The following is an 18,190-nucleotide window of genomic DNA, read 5'->3' as shown; positions in this document are numbered from 1 at the left end:
TCCATCAGAGATACCGGAATTTGTTGACCCGAAAATGCCCTTGTCTATTTTTAAATTCTGTACGTTTCTCTAGACAAATGTTAGGGGTACAATAATACGCCAAAGTAGCTTTATTGGGTGTCTTCACCAAACTATGTGAGCAGGGAATCCAATAAGTGAACAGCGAGAGGAATTAAAGATGCCCTCTTGCAACATAGCTGCACTTTGTTCTTGATTGTCACTTTGATGTTCTTTTTGCCCTTGTTTCACACTGCTGTGTTTTATGGCTCTTTCACTTCAAGGGAAATTAGTTTTTTATTTTTATCTAATCTGTTTCAGTTCAATAAAGTAGAAATACATTCAATGATCCGTCAACGTTTACTTACGTGAATTTATTTTAATCTCTAAAAAGTACATAAAAGGAACATATCACCCATTACAGTCATGTAAACCCATCAAGCATTTATGAACTTTGGCGTAGATTTAACACAAATTTTAGTATCTAATTACTTACTTAATTGCAGCAATGCCCAACCCTCTTTTGTATTAAACATTATTACGCGTGGTCAGAAGTATAAATTCAATATTAAAAGAAATCTTATAACATTTCCCATCTAGGTTTATTTTTTACGCGATGCGGTGGTTTGATTAAGAAAACATTACATAATTGTGCGAGAGCGGTCGCAAGTGGCGCCATGCAAGGGAACGTGTAACTATGTGAGGGCGGGGGGGGTGCAGTGGGGCGGCATCGGCACTACTCTCGCCGAGCCGTCGGTCCTACGCTCGCCAGTCGCACTCCAGCCACGATGAGGGCGGCACGTGCCATGCCGCCTCCCGCAACGATCGTACGTGCGCAACATAAACATCAGTGAAGTGCTACACAGCTGATCCGAGAACTTGAAATTTGTAAATAAAGTGAAGTGACTCTTTTGTGAATAGTTTCAACCAAAACTGCTAAGACCAATGTGTGTAGAAAATGTTTCAACTCCTGACTCTTTTGTTAGTGACTTTGGGTGTTAATGCCGCGTATGCTCCTACAGGCGTGGATAATTGCAGACGCCAATCGAAAGGTGACGAGACGAGCACAATATGCCGGGTGCGAACTCTCGAGGCAGATGGCTCCAGCTTAACACATGCATCTTCCGATATTGTAAAGCGTCTCAATGTGGAGTGCAATCAACTTCTGCTCTTCGAGAGTTACCTCGAAGCGAACTATTTTCAAAAATTTTCGTCGCTCGCTGAGCTAACACTCGAGAACTGCAAACTCCTCAGAATACCCGGCAACGCGTTTGAAGGATTACGCGAGTTGAAAAAGTTGTCGATTCGATCTAAAAACTACGATTGGAGTCCAAATAAAAACTTGGAGCTCTCGCTTGGAACTTTCAATGGATTGAGGGAATTACAAATACTCGACTTAGGGCAGAATAATTTGAAAGCAATACCATCCGAAGTTTTTTGCCCTTTGGGTAATTTGCAAGTTTTAAACTTCACTCATAACAAAATCAAAAGTGTGGACCGTCTTGGATTCGGGAAGAACTGTGGTTCCGGCCTGCGAAGTTTGGATTTAAGTGATAACGATCTGCGGTCCTTGAGTGAGGAATCACAAATCACCGGGTTGAAGAATCTACAAGAGCTACGGCTACAGAATAATAATATCACCGATATCTCAAGTGAAACGTTTAATGGACTTATTTCTCTGCGGATATTAAATGTTTCCTACAATAACCTCCAGATAGTGCCCGAAGGCACGTTCACGAACACGAAGGAGTTACGAGAAATATATTTAAATAATAACCTGCTATTTGAATTAGCCAGAGGCGTGTTCCACCGATTAGAACAGCTGCTTGTCTTAGATTTATCTAATAATCAGCTCTCGAGCTCTCATATCGATGGCAGTACATTTATTGGCCTTATACGCTTAGTCATTCTGAATTTATCCAATAACGGCTTGACGAGGATAGATGGTAAGGCGTTTAAGGATTTATTCTTCCTCCAGATATTAGATTTAAGGAATAACTCCATTGGATATATAGAGGAGAATACATTTCTTCCATTGTATAATTTGCACACTTTAAATTTAGCTGAAAATCGTTTGCATACTATTGACGAGCTCCTTTTTAATGGGTTGTTTGTATTAAGCAAATTGAATTTGAACAACAACCTTTTAATTAACATTGATCCAAAAGCTTTTAAGAATTGTTCCGATCTGAAGGAATTGGATTTGAGTTCCAATCAGTTAACACAAGTTCCGAATGCCATTTGGGAACTGTCACAATTGAAAACGTTAGATCTCGGTGAAAACCAAATAACGGATATTAAGAATGGTTCTTTTAAGAATTTGGATCAGTTAACTGGATTAAGACTAATAGATAATCTGATTGGAAATTTGTCTGTAGGAATGTTTTGGGATGTACCTAGCTTACAAGTATTAAATTTAGCAAAAAATAAGATACAATCCATAGAGAGGGGAAGTTTTATAAGAAACTCTCAGTTAGAAGCGGTAAGGTTAGATGGTAATTTCATATCTGATATTAACGGAGTATTTTCAACATTGCTCTCTTTACTTTGGCTTAACTTGTCTGAGAACCATCTAGTTTGGTTTGATTATGCTTTTATTCCCAGTAAATTAAAATGGCTTGATGTACATGGTAATTTTATAGAACATTTAGGAAACTATTATAAACTTCAAGATGAAATTAATATAAAAACTTTAGATGTAAGCCATAACCGCATTGTCGAAATATCGCCCATGGCTATTCCCAATAGCGTAGAGCTGCTGTTCATAAACAATAACCACATAAACAATATCCAAGTAAACACATTTATGGGGAAACGCAATCTCACTCGGGTTGATATTTACGCAAATGAGATATCTCATTTAGATATCAACAGCCTCCGGCTGTCCCCGGTTCCCTCGAACAAGTCATTGCCCGAGTTCTATATCGGAGGAAATCCGTTTAATTGCGATTGCTCCATGGAGTGGTTACCCATGATAAACAATATGACGGCGATGAGGCAGCACCCTCGGATAATGGACCTCGAAAATGTCCTTTGTAACATGACGCACACAAGAGGCGTAACCCACTTACCGCTCAGTAATCTTAAATCTGCTGATTTCTTGTGCCCGTATGAGACCCACTGTTTCACATTGTGCCACTGTTGCGATTACGTTGCATGTGATTGCCAAATGACCTGCCCCTATAATTGCTCCTGCTATCACGATCAAACCTGGCATACAAATGTAGTCGATTGCTCCAGTAAGCGCGCAATTGAAATACCAGAAAAAATACCCATGGATGCAACCGAGGTCTACTTAGATGGTAACGACTTTAAAGAATTGCAAAATTATGCATTCATCGGGCGAAAAAATATGAGGTCGCTGTATGTAAATTCAAGCGGAGTCGAGAACATACAAAATAGAACGTTCGCTGGGTTATCCTCCCTATTAATATTAAATCTTGGAAGTAATAAACTGAAACATTTAAAAGGCTATGAGTTTGAGAATCTGGCGCAGTTAAAAGAACTGTATTTGCATGACAATTTTATCAGCTTCATTGCTAATTCTACTTTTTCGTCTTTGTATTCTTTGAAAATTTTAAAATTACATGGCAATAGGCTAGTAGAGTTTGCTGTTTGGAATTTAAATAGCGTAATGGATTTAAATGCACTTTCTTTGGGAAATAACATGTGGTCGTGTAAATGTAGATACTTACAAAGATTTACAACCTTTGTCGCCGACAATGTTCCTAAAATAGTAGACATCCCCGATTTGTTCTGTTGGAGCGCCGATGGGCAATTACCGCAAAAAAAAGAACTCAATCTCAACGGCACGATATGCAGTGACTATTACGCCGGAGATTCTGTTATAGATAACATGCTGGTCTCGAATTACATGCCCATGATGGTGACTACGCTCACGGGTTTTATGCTAATCATGCTAGTCATCCTTTTGATTTTCTTATTTAGAGATACAATTCGCATCTGGCTTTATACGAGTTGCGGAATAAGATTGTTCCCATTCACCGGGGCGTACGATGACACTGATAAATTGTACGATGCCTACGTATGCTATAGCCCCAAGGATGATGACTTTGTTATTCAAACGTTAGCCGCTGAGTTGGAAAATGGAAGCCCCTCGTATCACCTTTGTTTGCATTACAGAGACATCCCACAGCACAATTCGCCTTACATGCAGTGCACATTGCCGCTCCCAGAAGCAGCGGAAGCCTCTAAGCGTATTATAATAATTCTGACTAGGAATTTCATCGAAACGGAATGGTCGCGTTTTGAATTTAGACAGACCATGCACGAAATCCTTAAATCCCGATTTTATAGTTTAGTTATAATAGAAGACAGTTCAGTATTACCGGATACGCAATGCGATCCTGATTTAAAACCGTTATTAAAAAGTAGCTCGCGAGTACGGTGGGGCCAAAATAAATTTTGGGAGAAGTTGTGGTATGCGATGCCTGATCAGAGACATAATAAGAAATCATCTAGTTACAGAAATAATATCAATTCATACACAATGAGAAGCGGTATGCAAAACGGAACAATGCGGTCGTTTTCGTTCACGGAAAAGATGAGAGTACCGGCTGCTTTGAACGGTGCTCCAGAGTTCGGAGAAGTAGGTTCACAGCAAGGGCAGGCGTCTTATGGACCCGATGGAAGGCCGCCGTCGGATCATATTTACTCGTCAATAGACTCTGATTACTCCTCTTTAGAACTCGGAGGGAGCAATCCCAACCGACGGAGGGAATTTCGGCACTGGCCGCCCCCGCCTCCTTTAATTGATACCCAACCCTCAGGTCAAGCCTACCTTGTCTAGTCCGCGCTTCTCATGAGCTCAGTTAATGTAAACTATTTAGTCAGCTTCATGTGAATCTTTATGTCATTGCAAAATGCGCTATAATACCAAATAATTAAAATTTTAATCTATTTTTGTATTTTCTCGCCGTTCCAAAAGGCGTACATGTTTCGTAATGTTGGTGTAAATACATTCTATAAGACTGCTGTAGAGTATGTTACTTTGTAAATAGTGTAAATAACTGTCCATATAGTTTAAGTCACGAGTATACTATTTATATACTTTAATAAAGCCATTGTGATAATTTTTGCATAACAGTGACATTTTATTTCCAATATCCTTTTCCCTTTTCCATTTTTTGTTTTGATAATTTTTGTATGAATTAAATTAGTAGAAATACAGCTATAGCATTGTTCTTGACGCTAAATAATAATTATTAAACAGTAAAACGTATTTCATTTACGAACGCGCTACACACTTAAATATATACATACTAAACTCAAATTATTCAAACTAACACGAAGCGCCTATAAAACGCGCACACAGTTAAAGTATACATTACACTGGGGAAAAGCGGACCTTTTTTTTTTCAAAGCTCGAGATTATAAAAAGGTCCTATACTTGCACCACCTAAATCTGACAAGGCACAGGATGCAGACGTGACTGGAATGCAGCGGTCACCTCTCATAGAGTATCATAAGCCTAAGGTAAGGCACCTCCTGAATTTTAAATTACACCGGCTTTAATCTACAAAAGAAGCCCGCTTGCAAATTGCGTGGTTGCAATTGTCAATTTTATTACACAGCCATAAAATGTCTGCAGTGTCGTTCTGAAGCCGTATCTGGGAAACGACATCACAACAGCCGTATCATTAACCTTGTGGTCATTTAAATGTAACCTTAATGGTAATATCTTTACTTGAAAGCGTTCCTTAACAGAAACTTTGTGACTATCTCCTTATACAGTTCTACAACAAAACAATTCATTACAGACGCCAACCCACATAAATTCTACATGTGTAAGACTAGCCGGTATAGAAAAGCCTTGGTAATAATGACTCATTTATTGGATTTTATTGCTTAGGGATATAATACTTTTACGAGACACATTTCTCTTCCCATTACGTCATGCAACAATGAGTCATCAAGCGATCATCTCAGTTGCCTATCCGGTCAACAGAACTAGCGGATTAACACAAATGGAGTCTAATTGAGGTCTCCTTCGAGGCATGAGGATCCCCATTGAGTACGGACAACTTCGTTTGCCAAGTTTGTGCCGACAACATAGATACGAGCGGAAGACGGGGATAAATACATATGGTATACATTATACAATATTGTGATTATGATATAGGAAGTCCTAAAAAGGTATGCTATAGGGCTTGCAAACGCAAATTACGTCATAGAGGATGTGAAGTAATAAATAGACTCTAACACGAGATTAACATTTATGTAAAAAACTAAAGACAACTGTAGAAAGGTGAAGGAACTCAAAATAAAACAGGTAAATTTATAGCTAGGTAACAAATTTGCAGCAAAGAGGCGATTGAACTGTTAAAATGCAATACAAAAACTGTACCCTAAGATTACGCCTACAGATTTGAACGAGAATTCTGAAAAAAGGTGTTGTTTTTGTGACGAACAGTAGCCTTTCTTTCGAAGACAAAGGCATAATGTTTGAAGGCCATAAATCTAACAAATGTTATGACTCTCAGTGACTCCCTATACTATTGACAACAAAAGATGGGTCGTAAAATTATCTTTTTGTTTTCCTGACTACCTGCCTTTTTTATTCGACTTGGAAGTAGCCACTGCTTATGAATTATTTAACGCACCTTTTCATAAATTCGTTGTGATGAAAATACAAGAAATTGTACAAGAACTGTATTTATTTTGAAACAATTCATAGTTAATCAATTATGTCAGTAATACTTAACCCATGTAATTATAATTTTTTGTAACTAGATTCTCGTGATCTCGGAAAAATTGTTATTTTTTTTGTTTAGGTGTTAAGCCTATTTACTGTCGTAATTTATAAAATATATGTTGGTTGATATGTTATCTTCAAATCAATGCAAATAGCTATTAATGATAACAACTCTTACGATTACTACTTACGATTTTTTCGCTCTCGCATTACCAATTACCATTGTTTTAAAAAAATAATGACACATTCCTATTTATAAAAAACACAATACACTCGAGACAAACCAAAATTAAAACCTCTCAAATAATGTAGGTAGCTAATATTGATTTCAAGGCAATCAAACTCATTACTATGACCCAAATAAAACCAAGCACAATTTTTCATTTTTAATGACTTTTATATCTTTGTCTTCATGATCCTCATAACCGAAAGGTCATGACACCAAAATGTTACGTAAGAAAGAAACCTTCTGGCTAATGCAAATCAAAGTACATTAATTGTAATATTCTATTATTATAGCCCTGATCTGTAATTAAACACGAGTTATTAAAATTGTTGTAGAAATTTTCCAGACGAATAAATTATACGTTAAAAAAAAATTAGCATTCCGATATTATGCTATGTATTTTAAATTCATTATACGCGATCCTAATCCGTTAAAATAGTTTTATTTCATATAAGAATTTCTTTAAAGTAATGTACTTACTTAGGTAGTTGCAAATAGCGAAATAGTATAGACGTTGCTGTATTCTATACATTTGTATCAACATTTATTGCTCTAAATTGACTATGATCATAATCATAAACGCACATAAGATAGTTATTGGTAAATAGTTTTATGTACGAATTTTATGTTTTATGAGCAGTGAAGCTATGAATAAATGTCAGGGTCTAATCTCTACATAAAAGTTAATCTTCATCATCATCATCATCATCATTTCAGCCTATATACGTCCCACTGCTGGGCACAGGCCTCCTCTCATGCGCGAGAGGGCTTGGGCTATAGTCCCCACTAGCCCAATGCGGATTGGGGACTTCACATACACCTTTGAATTTCTTCGCAGATGTATGCAGGTTTCCTCACGATGTTTCATATGATGTTGTGATCAAAGTTAATCTTAATAATAATTAATAATAAAGGCAGTAGGTATACCATCTACTAAGTACGCAATCGTCCATTAAGACAATTATCGAAACAGTTTCATGCATAGGAATTAACACATTTCCTCTTATGCGTGATGTTTAATTGCTCGTCATATGAATATTGCTCAATTCAATTAATAGCTAGCTTCAGTTAATGATTTAATTGAAGAACCTATTTTGACGCCATCTGATTACTTTTGGAAGATTGAAATCATTTCGCAATAGTTTTAAGTCATTTCAATTGATTCTTAATTCTAAACGGAAGAAGTTGATAGTTGATATGAAATCGAAGGAATTTGAACCTCATGTAATTTTATTTTTAATTAAAATTTCTTCAATTTAATATCTCGAGTTATCTTTTCGCCGTGTACGGAATTAATCTTTTCAATTAACACCGCTTTAGATATAGCAAATAGGTAATAATTAAACGTCAACTGCAACTATATGATCGGTACTAAATTCGATCGTTTCAATCCCAAAAGTCGTAACTCGCAATGTGGCTGGAAGGGCAAAGACGTTTTCGATTTCCTCGGGAATGTGACTAAGTGCCGCCGGCAATGACAATTTTCCTTATCCCAGGCATGGTTGTTAGACTCGTCAGTCCGCAATTTGGTCTATGATGGTGGCATGTGGATATACTCGTATACCGTGTACCTACACTTATTTGTAATTGGACAAAAGAGATAAAAATAACGCTGAAACGTATATTGCTAACTTAAATGTTTTGCGCACTTGGAATATTTACTTTTCTTTTTATCTTTGCATAATGTGAGCTTGTTAATTTTAATTCCTGTGTTAATTTCTTCTCATCTGCACCTTTTTACGAACTTATAAAATTATTGCAATATACAATTATACATATTACAGAATAACATAACTGGATAACTTTCATGTCTGTTATTCCATCTAGTTTTATGACAGGTATATCGGCAATTGATTATGAACATGAGATATCAGTTTTTTTTAGGTTTTCTGCTAATTATATTATTATTAGATTTTTTTATGTTTTTTATGTTTTGGGACCATTCTATCATTAAATTTATTTGTACAAGTTCAATGATGATTGTTTTGTTTTTATTCAGGCTATTGTATTCTCTTCATATTCATTCTCGATTTAGTATTTTACTTAGAACATTGAGAAAAAAAAACCGGGCAAGTGCGAGTCGGACTCGCGCACGAAGGGTTCCGTACCATAATGCAAAAAAAAAAAAAAAAAGCAAAAAAAAAAACGGTCACCCATCCAAATACTGACCACTCCCGACGTTGCTTAACTTTCTAAAAATCACGTTTGTTGTATGGGAGCCCCATTTAAATCTTTATTTTATTCTGTTTTTAGTATTTGTTGTTATAGCATCAAACATCAAACAAACATCAACATTTATTCAGCAAATAGGCCACAAGGGCACTTTTACACGTCATCATTGAATTTACATACAAGGAAAAATAATAACATCAACAATTTTATAAAATAAAACTAACAATTCAATCTAACGTATTACAATTACTAAGAGATGTATATGGTCTCTTAATGTCGAATTACATAAAAAATACAGATACTAAACACAAAAAAAAATCTATAATATTTAGAGGTGTAAATGTCTCTAGGTGTCAGAACTATAAGATTATATAGTTTATCAAGTTATCCTTAGAGATGTATAGGGTCTCCAAGAGTCAATATCCTGTATAATTAATACATTCATTAAGAGAAAAGAAACATACGAGAGCAGAATGAGGCGTCTCACTGTAATTAATTAATAAAAATAAAGTTACTAAGTATAATAGCCTGTGTTAGCTTAAGCAGACCAGTCTCCACAAACAGCACCCGTTCACGAGTATGACGCGTATCTCAGCCATCGCCTCCCTCAACCTTCATTCGGGAAAGTGGCGACCCGATCAACGACGCCACCGTAAGCAAAGACTTTTAAGCGAGCATGACATGTTCAAGCTACCGGCCTATAATAATATTAAAATAGTAATAACATGTAGCTGTAAGACACGGCATTTTGTGCTCGTATGTTACATAAAAAGACAGTATAGCTTCACATAATTACTAGCCTAAGTTGACTTAGAGATGTAAAGGTCTCTAAGTGTCAGCGGCAACAGAAATACATTATCTGTGAAAATTTCAACTGTCTAGCTATCACGGTTCGTGAGATACAGCCTGGTGACAGACGGACGGACGGACGGACGGACGGACAGCGAAGTCTTAGTAATAGGGTCCCGTTTTACCCTTTGGGTACGGAACCCTAAAAACAGTTTTATTGAAATGTCGGGTAGTTTAGTGTTATATTATTTATATCTCCGTTGACATGTATTGGGACGTCAGTCTTTCCGTGACCACAGCTGGTGCAACTCAGCTTAAACGTCGGAATTTAAGGTAAAAATAATGAAAAATAAACATGTTTGTGTAATTAAATATGTGTACAAAACGCGAGAGTTTAAAGTGTTGTATCACTACTAGGTACAAGTCCACCATTAGCTATTTACGAATATAGTACCATTACCGTATTTTTTTAAATATTAATGTGCCCGGGCGTTTGTAATTCATATTCAATGTAAAAACATATTGATAACCCTCGATATTTTTTCCCCGCGCCGCGGTTGTATAATTAAAAAGCAACTCATATACTTAGGTAATTAAAGAGTAATTTATTGCATGTCACAATACAAGGTACCTAAGTGTAGACGTAAAGCCCCAAGGAAGAAAATGTAAGTATTTAATAAAATAAAGTGTGTCATCGAATAAGTAATCGGTAAAAAGATATCTGAAGATAAGAATAAAATGGAATATCTCAAGATTATACCTATTTCCTTATACAGCAGAGCATTCTCGACGATGGCTTATTGTGCCTTGAGGGCAGACTAGAGGTCTGCCAATTGCATCAATTTAGTGTCGATGTGTCAGCTCCACGTAAGCCAGGAAATAGGTCAAGTGGCTGCCGAAGCTTATCCTAATAATGTCGGTAACTATCAATACTATCATAATGATCATTTTATTTGAATCATATAGGGTATAAACATATAGGCGTTCAATGGAAATTTTCTTGGAAATTATATAATAGTTATTTACTGAAAAAGGTAAAATGATAGATAGATAGATAGAATACTCTTTATTGGCACACCTCAGTAAAAAGATACAAAATAAAAGTACAATTGATTAAATGTAGAGGCAGACAACAGGCGGTCTTATCGCTAAAGAGCGATCTCTTCCAGACAACCTTTGGGTAGCGGAAACAGAGAAGTACTTAATCGAAAAAGTAGGTGTTGCAAAGAGAACATTATGGAGCCTACGTTCACACACACAATCACAATGAATAAACATACACATATACGAAATAAAAATAGACATACATAAACATACATATATATATAAAATAACCGGGATATAACTAAAAATATGACAGCAACATGTCAGCCACAGAGTAGGTAACATACAAACACTAGGGGAGAGATAGATAATGTTCTTTTAGTAGTTTTTTGAAAGCAGCAAGAGATTGAGCGCGCCTAATGCCTACTGGTAAAGAGTTCCAGAGTCGGACAGCTAAAATGATGAGCAGGTAAAATGGTTTTGTTATCTTAGAGAACCACAAGATCGGTTATTGTAGACATACTTCGAGGGGCATGAAGGCATGTTTGTACAGTCACCACACGAGATTGTTACGCCATTTTAGGGTTCTTGTTAAATTGGAAATATTACAGCGTAAGTATTGAACAACCAATTTAGCTAGGACCCTAAATGGCGCAACAATCGCGGAGCTTGATGCTACAGAGGACATCTTCTCTTCCGACTAATACGACGTCTTTAAATAGGTTAAGTAAGTTATGAAATATGTTTTCAGAATTGTAATTGAAAAAAAAAGAGTAGGAGTACCTACTCGGTAAGAGACATTTCAACGGCCTCCTAGCCTAGTCGATAGTCTACGAAGCAAGAAGTGCCGGGTTCGAATCCTGGTACGGTCATTTAATATTTGTGTGTTTATCAGAGATATTTGTTCCTCTGTTATGGATGTTTTCTATGTAATATTCTATCTATATACATTATATATATCGTCATCTAGTACCCACAATACTTAATACAAGCCTTATTGAGCTTACTGTGTGACTAAGATGATTTGTGAAAGATGTAACATAATATTTATTAGTTATTGATCAATAAGAAGGTAATCACATAAAATACACTCTTGCATATGTTAGTATACTGTTTTTAATTCTATAAACTACTGTAAGTGATTGTTATAGTTTGCTTGTGACCGAGAAGATAAGTAAAGTGCTCTTAATTAATTTAACACAATTCACCAAATCCTGCTACAATATTTCAGCTGTTACATTCCGCAGTTTACATAGTTTTGATTGATTACCAGGAAGCTAATGAGAATTTCAAAATTAGCAATTAACTGTGCGTTGTTGTGGTTAGGCTTATTTGTAATTGCCGTATCAACAAAGACGAGAATTCGGGAGTTCTCTTCCCGAATAATCCGAAATTACGTTACATGATAACTAATGATGGTGAAATTAGTGATTTGCGGTCTCAAATTATAGTAAGTGTGTGGAAAATGGATTGCTGGTTTGAACATGCTAATGGTTCTGCGTGAAATGTTTTATTACTTATTTCTACCAAATTTTTAGAAAAGATTATAAATAAATAATAATATTGGGTTTTTTTACCACATTATTCGTATAAATGCCAAAATTGTTTTCACAATAAAGAACGTTCTGTGTTGTGTGGATTCTGTTCTGTGGTGTGTGGTGGAACTCGTAAGTTGATTGATTGGTGAGAAAGAACTGAAAAAAAAAACTATACGTATTAATGTACCACCAGTGTAGGTGACGGAATTCTGAATACGGATACTGAATATTTTGGCAGCCGCCTATGCAGCATACTACGAGAACCAGTCTGGTCACGATTAGAATGATTAATTACAGGCGTTCATACTACCAATCTTTAAAATCTAGGGTCACATTGAATACCATGACGATCTGAATTGACCTTTTTGAACAAAAATGTATAAGATACGTTTGCAATGTAACATTCAATTTATTCCATAGTTGCTTGCGAAACCATTCGACTCCTCGCATTCATCAAATGTGAGGCTTTGCTTTTTAACAACCTTCTTAATTATACAATAGCCCAACACTTCATTAAATTGTCACTCATGATGCCAGTTTTTGTAACCTCACTTCTTTCGTAGGATGGTTGTGTAATGTATATTATGACGCGAACGTGACCATATTGATTTTATAAGTAATAGATATAAGGTGAATGGAGCTTTCTGAAAGTGTCGAAATAGCTACTTGAGCCTATTGATCATTGGCGATATTGATTAGAACTTGTGATTTGCTAACAATTATAATGTGACAAGTTGAGGGATTTGCCTTGGAATGATTTAAAATTTAGTAATATCACTAGATAGATATGTAGATATCTTAATCTGACACGCTCGAATAACCACAAAAATCCCCTCTCGGGCTTCCCTACCATTATTTAAAAAAATACAAAGAGGTAGGTAATAAAAACTGTTGATAAAGGTTTGTTCGCGAACTTGTGCATAGTTTGACCCTACCACAGATTTGTAGTCCACTTGCCGGAGTAGATAGGTATAGTCCGTTCTGTGCTCGGAAATAGGAAATAGTTTTAAAGATACCCCTCTAGAATAAAGCAAGCAATAGAGACTCGGGAACTTTTATAAAACACTTTATTTACGAATCAAGTGCACCATGAGATAGGTTAATTTAAATCATGCTTACTTGAGTATTAACAAATTATTTGATAAATGTGACCATGTCTTAAAATTATTGCCTACTAATTGACAAAGGGTTTTTTTTATGTAAATAGAATGTGAAATGAAATTAAATGAAGTATATTCTCTTTAAATAAAGAATCTTAAAAAAGTGTGCGAATATTTACAGACATCTCTTTTCTTTTCTATATTCTCGATAGTCCATCGGTATTCGCAGCAGAGTCGGGCGCGGACCAGTTGGAGTTTCAATTTCAATTTAGATACTTTAATAAATAGAATTGCATATTTATATTTTTCTTCGATAGTTGACTGCCAATTTCAATTCCTATCGGTTAAAATTGAGAACTTCATTTGCGTTTAAGTCGGTAAAATATTAGTATCACATTTTCGTATTTTAAGCTGTGCAAACTGTGATAATTTGCGTTAACTGCGCTTATTCTTGTTATGTTATTTTAGATGTGATGTTGCCATGTGAAAACCCAAAGCGCAGTTTAAAAGCTTGTAATGTTTTTAGTAATAAATCGATTCTATATATTTTTTTAATGTACATACCTACATTGTAAAATATTTTCGAACATGATTCAGAGCTGTAGCTACTCTTGTTTAAAAACTAGGTGAAAAAAGAAAAATGAATTCCTTTCACAAAAAACGTTACACTTTTCTAATTCATTTTTATGTTCCGATAACAATCTTAATAGTACAATTCAGCGAATATTCAATTACGAAAACAATAACTTAACCCTTCTAAAAAGAAATTGAACGTCCAACGTTGACACGGCATTCATTTTCTTTGAAATACCGCGTTTTCGTCATCACAACGTAAGACATAACGAGTTCTAAAAAAACGAAATTAAAACACATCAAGATTCTTAACAGTTCAGACAAACTTGGTCGTAATAAAAAAGCCAAATATTAGACAATGATAACAAGGTTTACGGTCGAAATGATGGGAGATGAGAATAATTTTATGGCGTAAAAATGGGCCGTAGCGTGGAATGAGACGTTGGGATGGCTCTTTATTTGCCCGATGTCAACGGCTGTTGTTTGAATTGAGACTTTCCCCACAGAGTTTACCTGGAACGGAGGAAGCCAGTAATAAATAATGAAGTGTGGACAGCTCTTTCATACAATTAATATTTAATTTCATGTGAATGAATTATAGTTTAAACTTTAAACACCTGCTGTCAACGCAAACGAAACGACATTAAAAATAAATTCCCAAAACTCTTAATGGGGCGTAATTTTTCGTGAAATTCCCGAACTCTCGAAAGTCCTGAACGAGGAAAATTTATAACACGATGAATACAACCCGCGAACGCATAAATTACGAATTTAATGAACAGTTTTATTTGCTTAATAGAACCGTCCTTTGCCTGCGAAATGGAAGCGTCGTTACTTAACGACATTGTCGCAAAAACATTGTTGGAGGACAAAATTTTCTGGTAGTTCGCTCTTAATTACTATTATGTCATTCGCGCTCTGCTTTGGTGGGGAGTGCCTATTATTTTCATTCATGGTTTGTTGAACACCTTAAATGGCAACATTATATTCACCGTCTAATTTTCATTGTGCAAAATTTCATTCAGTTTGCCATAAGACTTCGCAATTATGGAGGTACGTGTCTTGCCGCATATTAGTCGTTTTGTGTGTTCATAGCTTGTACGGGGCGAAATTATATGTTTTACGGTATGAATGTTTGTGAGGAGAAAGCTTTGTTTTCCTTAATTGGATTTTAATTTTCATTTAAAGTACTTTGCTTTTGTTTACTTTGCATAATTAGGCTTTCGAAACTCAAACGTACTATTTGCGACAATTATGTACTGAATTATATTGTCATTTACCTGTGTTAAAGTACACTTTTACCTTACTGAGTAGGTACTAATTTGTTGATTCCTTTGTTTTGCTTATTTTATGCTTTGACGGCCACATTACACAAATTGTCTAGCTCATTGCGATAAGACATAAAGCCTATTTTTAGGGTTCCGTACCTCAAAAGGAGAAAAACGGAACCCTTATAGGATCATCGTGCGTCTGTCTGTCTGTCTGTCTGTCCAACCATTCCCCCCCCCCACCCCTTTATCTCCGAAACTACTGGGTCTAAAATTTTGAAAAAAATACACAAAATAGTTCTTTTCCTATAGATGACAGAAAACCTATTACAAATGTGCAGTCAAGCGTGAGTCGGCCTTAATTACATACTTAGTTTTTGATCCGACCCCTACGAGTTTTTAAAAACATTTCATTCAAGTTTCACATAAAAAAATACATTGTTAAAAATTAAGTAATGTACGGAACCCTTGGAACGCGAATCCGACTCACACTTGACCGCTTTTTTTATATCTTTTTTTTCCTATAGTATAAACTAATAATTTAGTCTAGTCCTAATTTGAAATCATTGTTTTAACTCTATTATTATTTTCTACAAGTTAGCAAATTCTAATTTGCTCTCGAATTTACTAACGGAAATGTCCTAAGGGTCAAGCTATGACGTATTTTTACTATGCATTAATAATGAAGGTATCAAATAAATCCCGTAGCAAAATGCACTTGATAATTTCCTTGAATTACTACGCATAAACACGGTAATTCGCTCAGCGACGTAACGGAAACCACGCAGGATGTTACACCATTTTCAATATAACATAGGGTATTAATAAACCGTTGCATAGGGGAAAATTAAGTAATTATTTAACTTGCTCAATATTTTTTCTGTAAATAAATCAACCACTACAATGTACTTACTGTATAAACAGGACAAGCTTATTTTAGTAGGTAGGTACCGAATAAATTAGCATTATCAGTATTATCACTTCATAAACTGATACCATTCTTCTTTGAAGGTGTAAAAACACATTAGAGAGTAATGGAAAAAAGCGCCATTAAATCGTAATTTTAGTACCTACATAGGACACATAGGTACCTAATAACCTGTTTATTTATTTTGCATCTATTTACTCGCATTAAGGCACATACACATTATACACAACTCATAAAAGTATGACTGTGTTCATTAGCCACAAAATTATATTCATTCTGTACCTATATTTGTTTATCAAATTGAGTTGCATCGGTTCATAATAAGTTATTACGAGCCAATTTCTCACTACTGAAATTAGTTTCACCAACATCATTTCCAGAATCACAACAAGAAAAAAACGGCGCAACATTTGTACAACTCAAAACACCTTCATGCGACTTATGAACATCATAAATTTATTTGCAGACCCGCCAACGGAAGACATTTAATTTAATATAACAGATGTTCCCATCTCGAGTGGACACGGCTCGTAGCGAATCCTTTGAGTTTGTCGCGGGTTGATAAAAAAAACCACAAGAACTGTCAACAAAGGATTGTTATGACAAGTGCGTCCAAGAACTTTTGCTATCAAATATGGTAAGTAAATGTTTTTATATCGATTCCTGTGCCTCGGTACTCTCGGTAGTCGGTTGTGTAGTTTTTGTTTGGTCTGCAATCTGATATTTTAATGTCGAGTCTAACGGCTACTCGTTTTTAGGGTAGTCGATTTTGATTAGGTATTTTGTAGTATGTACAATTAATTCTGGTCATAATCGACCCTACTTGGAAAAACTGATATTTACCATTATAACTGGAATAAATATAAGAGAAAAAAAAGATTATTAAGGATGACTCACGTTAGATAGGGCCGAGTCCGGGCCGGAGCTTCCAGCGCATCGTTTTCTATGGAAAGCATTACGTGATCACCTGTCATGTCATAGAAACGTAAGCGCCGGAAGCTCCGGTCCGGACACGGCCCGGTCTAACGTGAGTCATCCTTTAGTCTTAAACTTATTTTGGTCGGCTGCATTGACACATAAAAAGGACGGACAGACAGACGAACTAAACGATACTATGGTTCCGTTTTTGCCATTTTGGATACGAAATCCTAAAATAATATTATTGTTTTTTGTAAATGTGTATTTTGTGTACATGATGTAATTATATTTTTAATGTATTACGTTTTGTTATGAAAAGATTATTATCTATCTATTTACCTATCTGAAATGCTTTAAAACCAGAGTTAAAGTGCGTACCTACACAATATTTAATGGTAGGTATACTTACTTACTTACTTACTGCTGTGGCGCAACGACCCGAAGTGGATCTTGGCCTCCGACACCAAAGACCGCCACGATACTCTACCATGCTCACTCTGGTAATGGTAGGTATACGCGCTTTATAATAAAACATACGTACAAGATTCTATCTGGATGTACTTGTATAATAGTATACTACACCACACACACACACACACACACACACACACTATCTGTTAACTCTCATTTCATGTGATGTTGAATAAAATTGTTCTATTTCTATGTCTATGTCTATGAAATAGACGACACGTATGTGAAAACAAAGGCCAAAAGCCATTGTCTAATGTATCTACAGTGGCTTCAGACAAAAGTAATAATGAAATGTAATGTTTTTTCTTCTTCCTTCACTGTAATGTTGAATGGGCACTGTCAACGGAATCATTTATTTTGAATATTCTGAACAGGACTCTGTTGTCAGAGACAACAAGCGGGCGTGTGATTCGAGAGGGTTAAATTATAAATGTACGAAAAGCCGTGTTTA

General features: G+C 35.7%; 1 protein-coding gene and 1 long non-coding RNA gene across 2 annotated transcripts in view; both read left to right on the top strand.

Moving 5' to 3' along the window:
- Positions 1-18,190, top strand: part of LOC134794404 (uncharacterized) — a 216,811-nt gene that overhangs the window by 125,861 nt on the left and 72,760 nt on the right. The gene's annotated exons all lie outside the window — the stretch shown is intronic.
- Positions 751-5,101, top strand: LOC134794380 (toll-like receptor 7). Its single transcript, XM_063766181.1, has one exon. The coding sequence runs from the start codon at positions 956-958 to the stop codon at positions 4,805-4,807; it is 3,852 nt and encodes a 1,283-aa protein (XP_063622251.1). The 5' UTR covers positions 751-955; the 3' UTR covers positions 4,808-5,101.

The sequence above is a fragment of the Cydia splendana genome, chromosome 10 (genome assembly GCF_910591565.1).
Source record: "Cydia splendana chromosome 10, ilCydSple1.2, whole genome shotgun sequence".
In the NCBI taxonomy this organism is placed as follows: domain Eukaryota; kingdom Metazoa; phylum Arthropoda; class Insecta; order Lepidoptera; family Tortricidae; genus Cydia; species Cydia splendana.
Note: the sequence above shows the minus strand (reverse complement) of the source record. Positions and strands in the feature narration are given on the sequence as shown.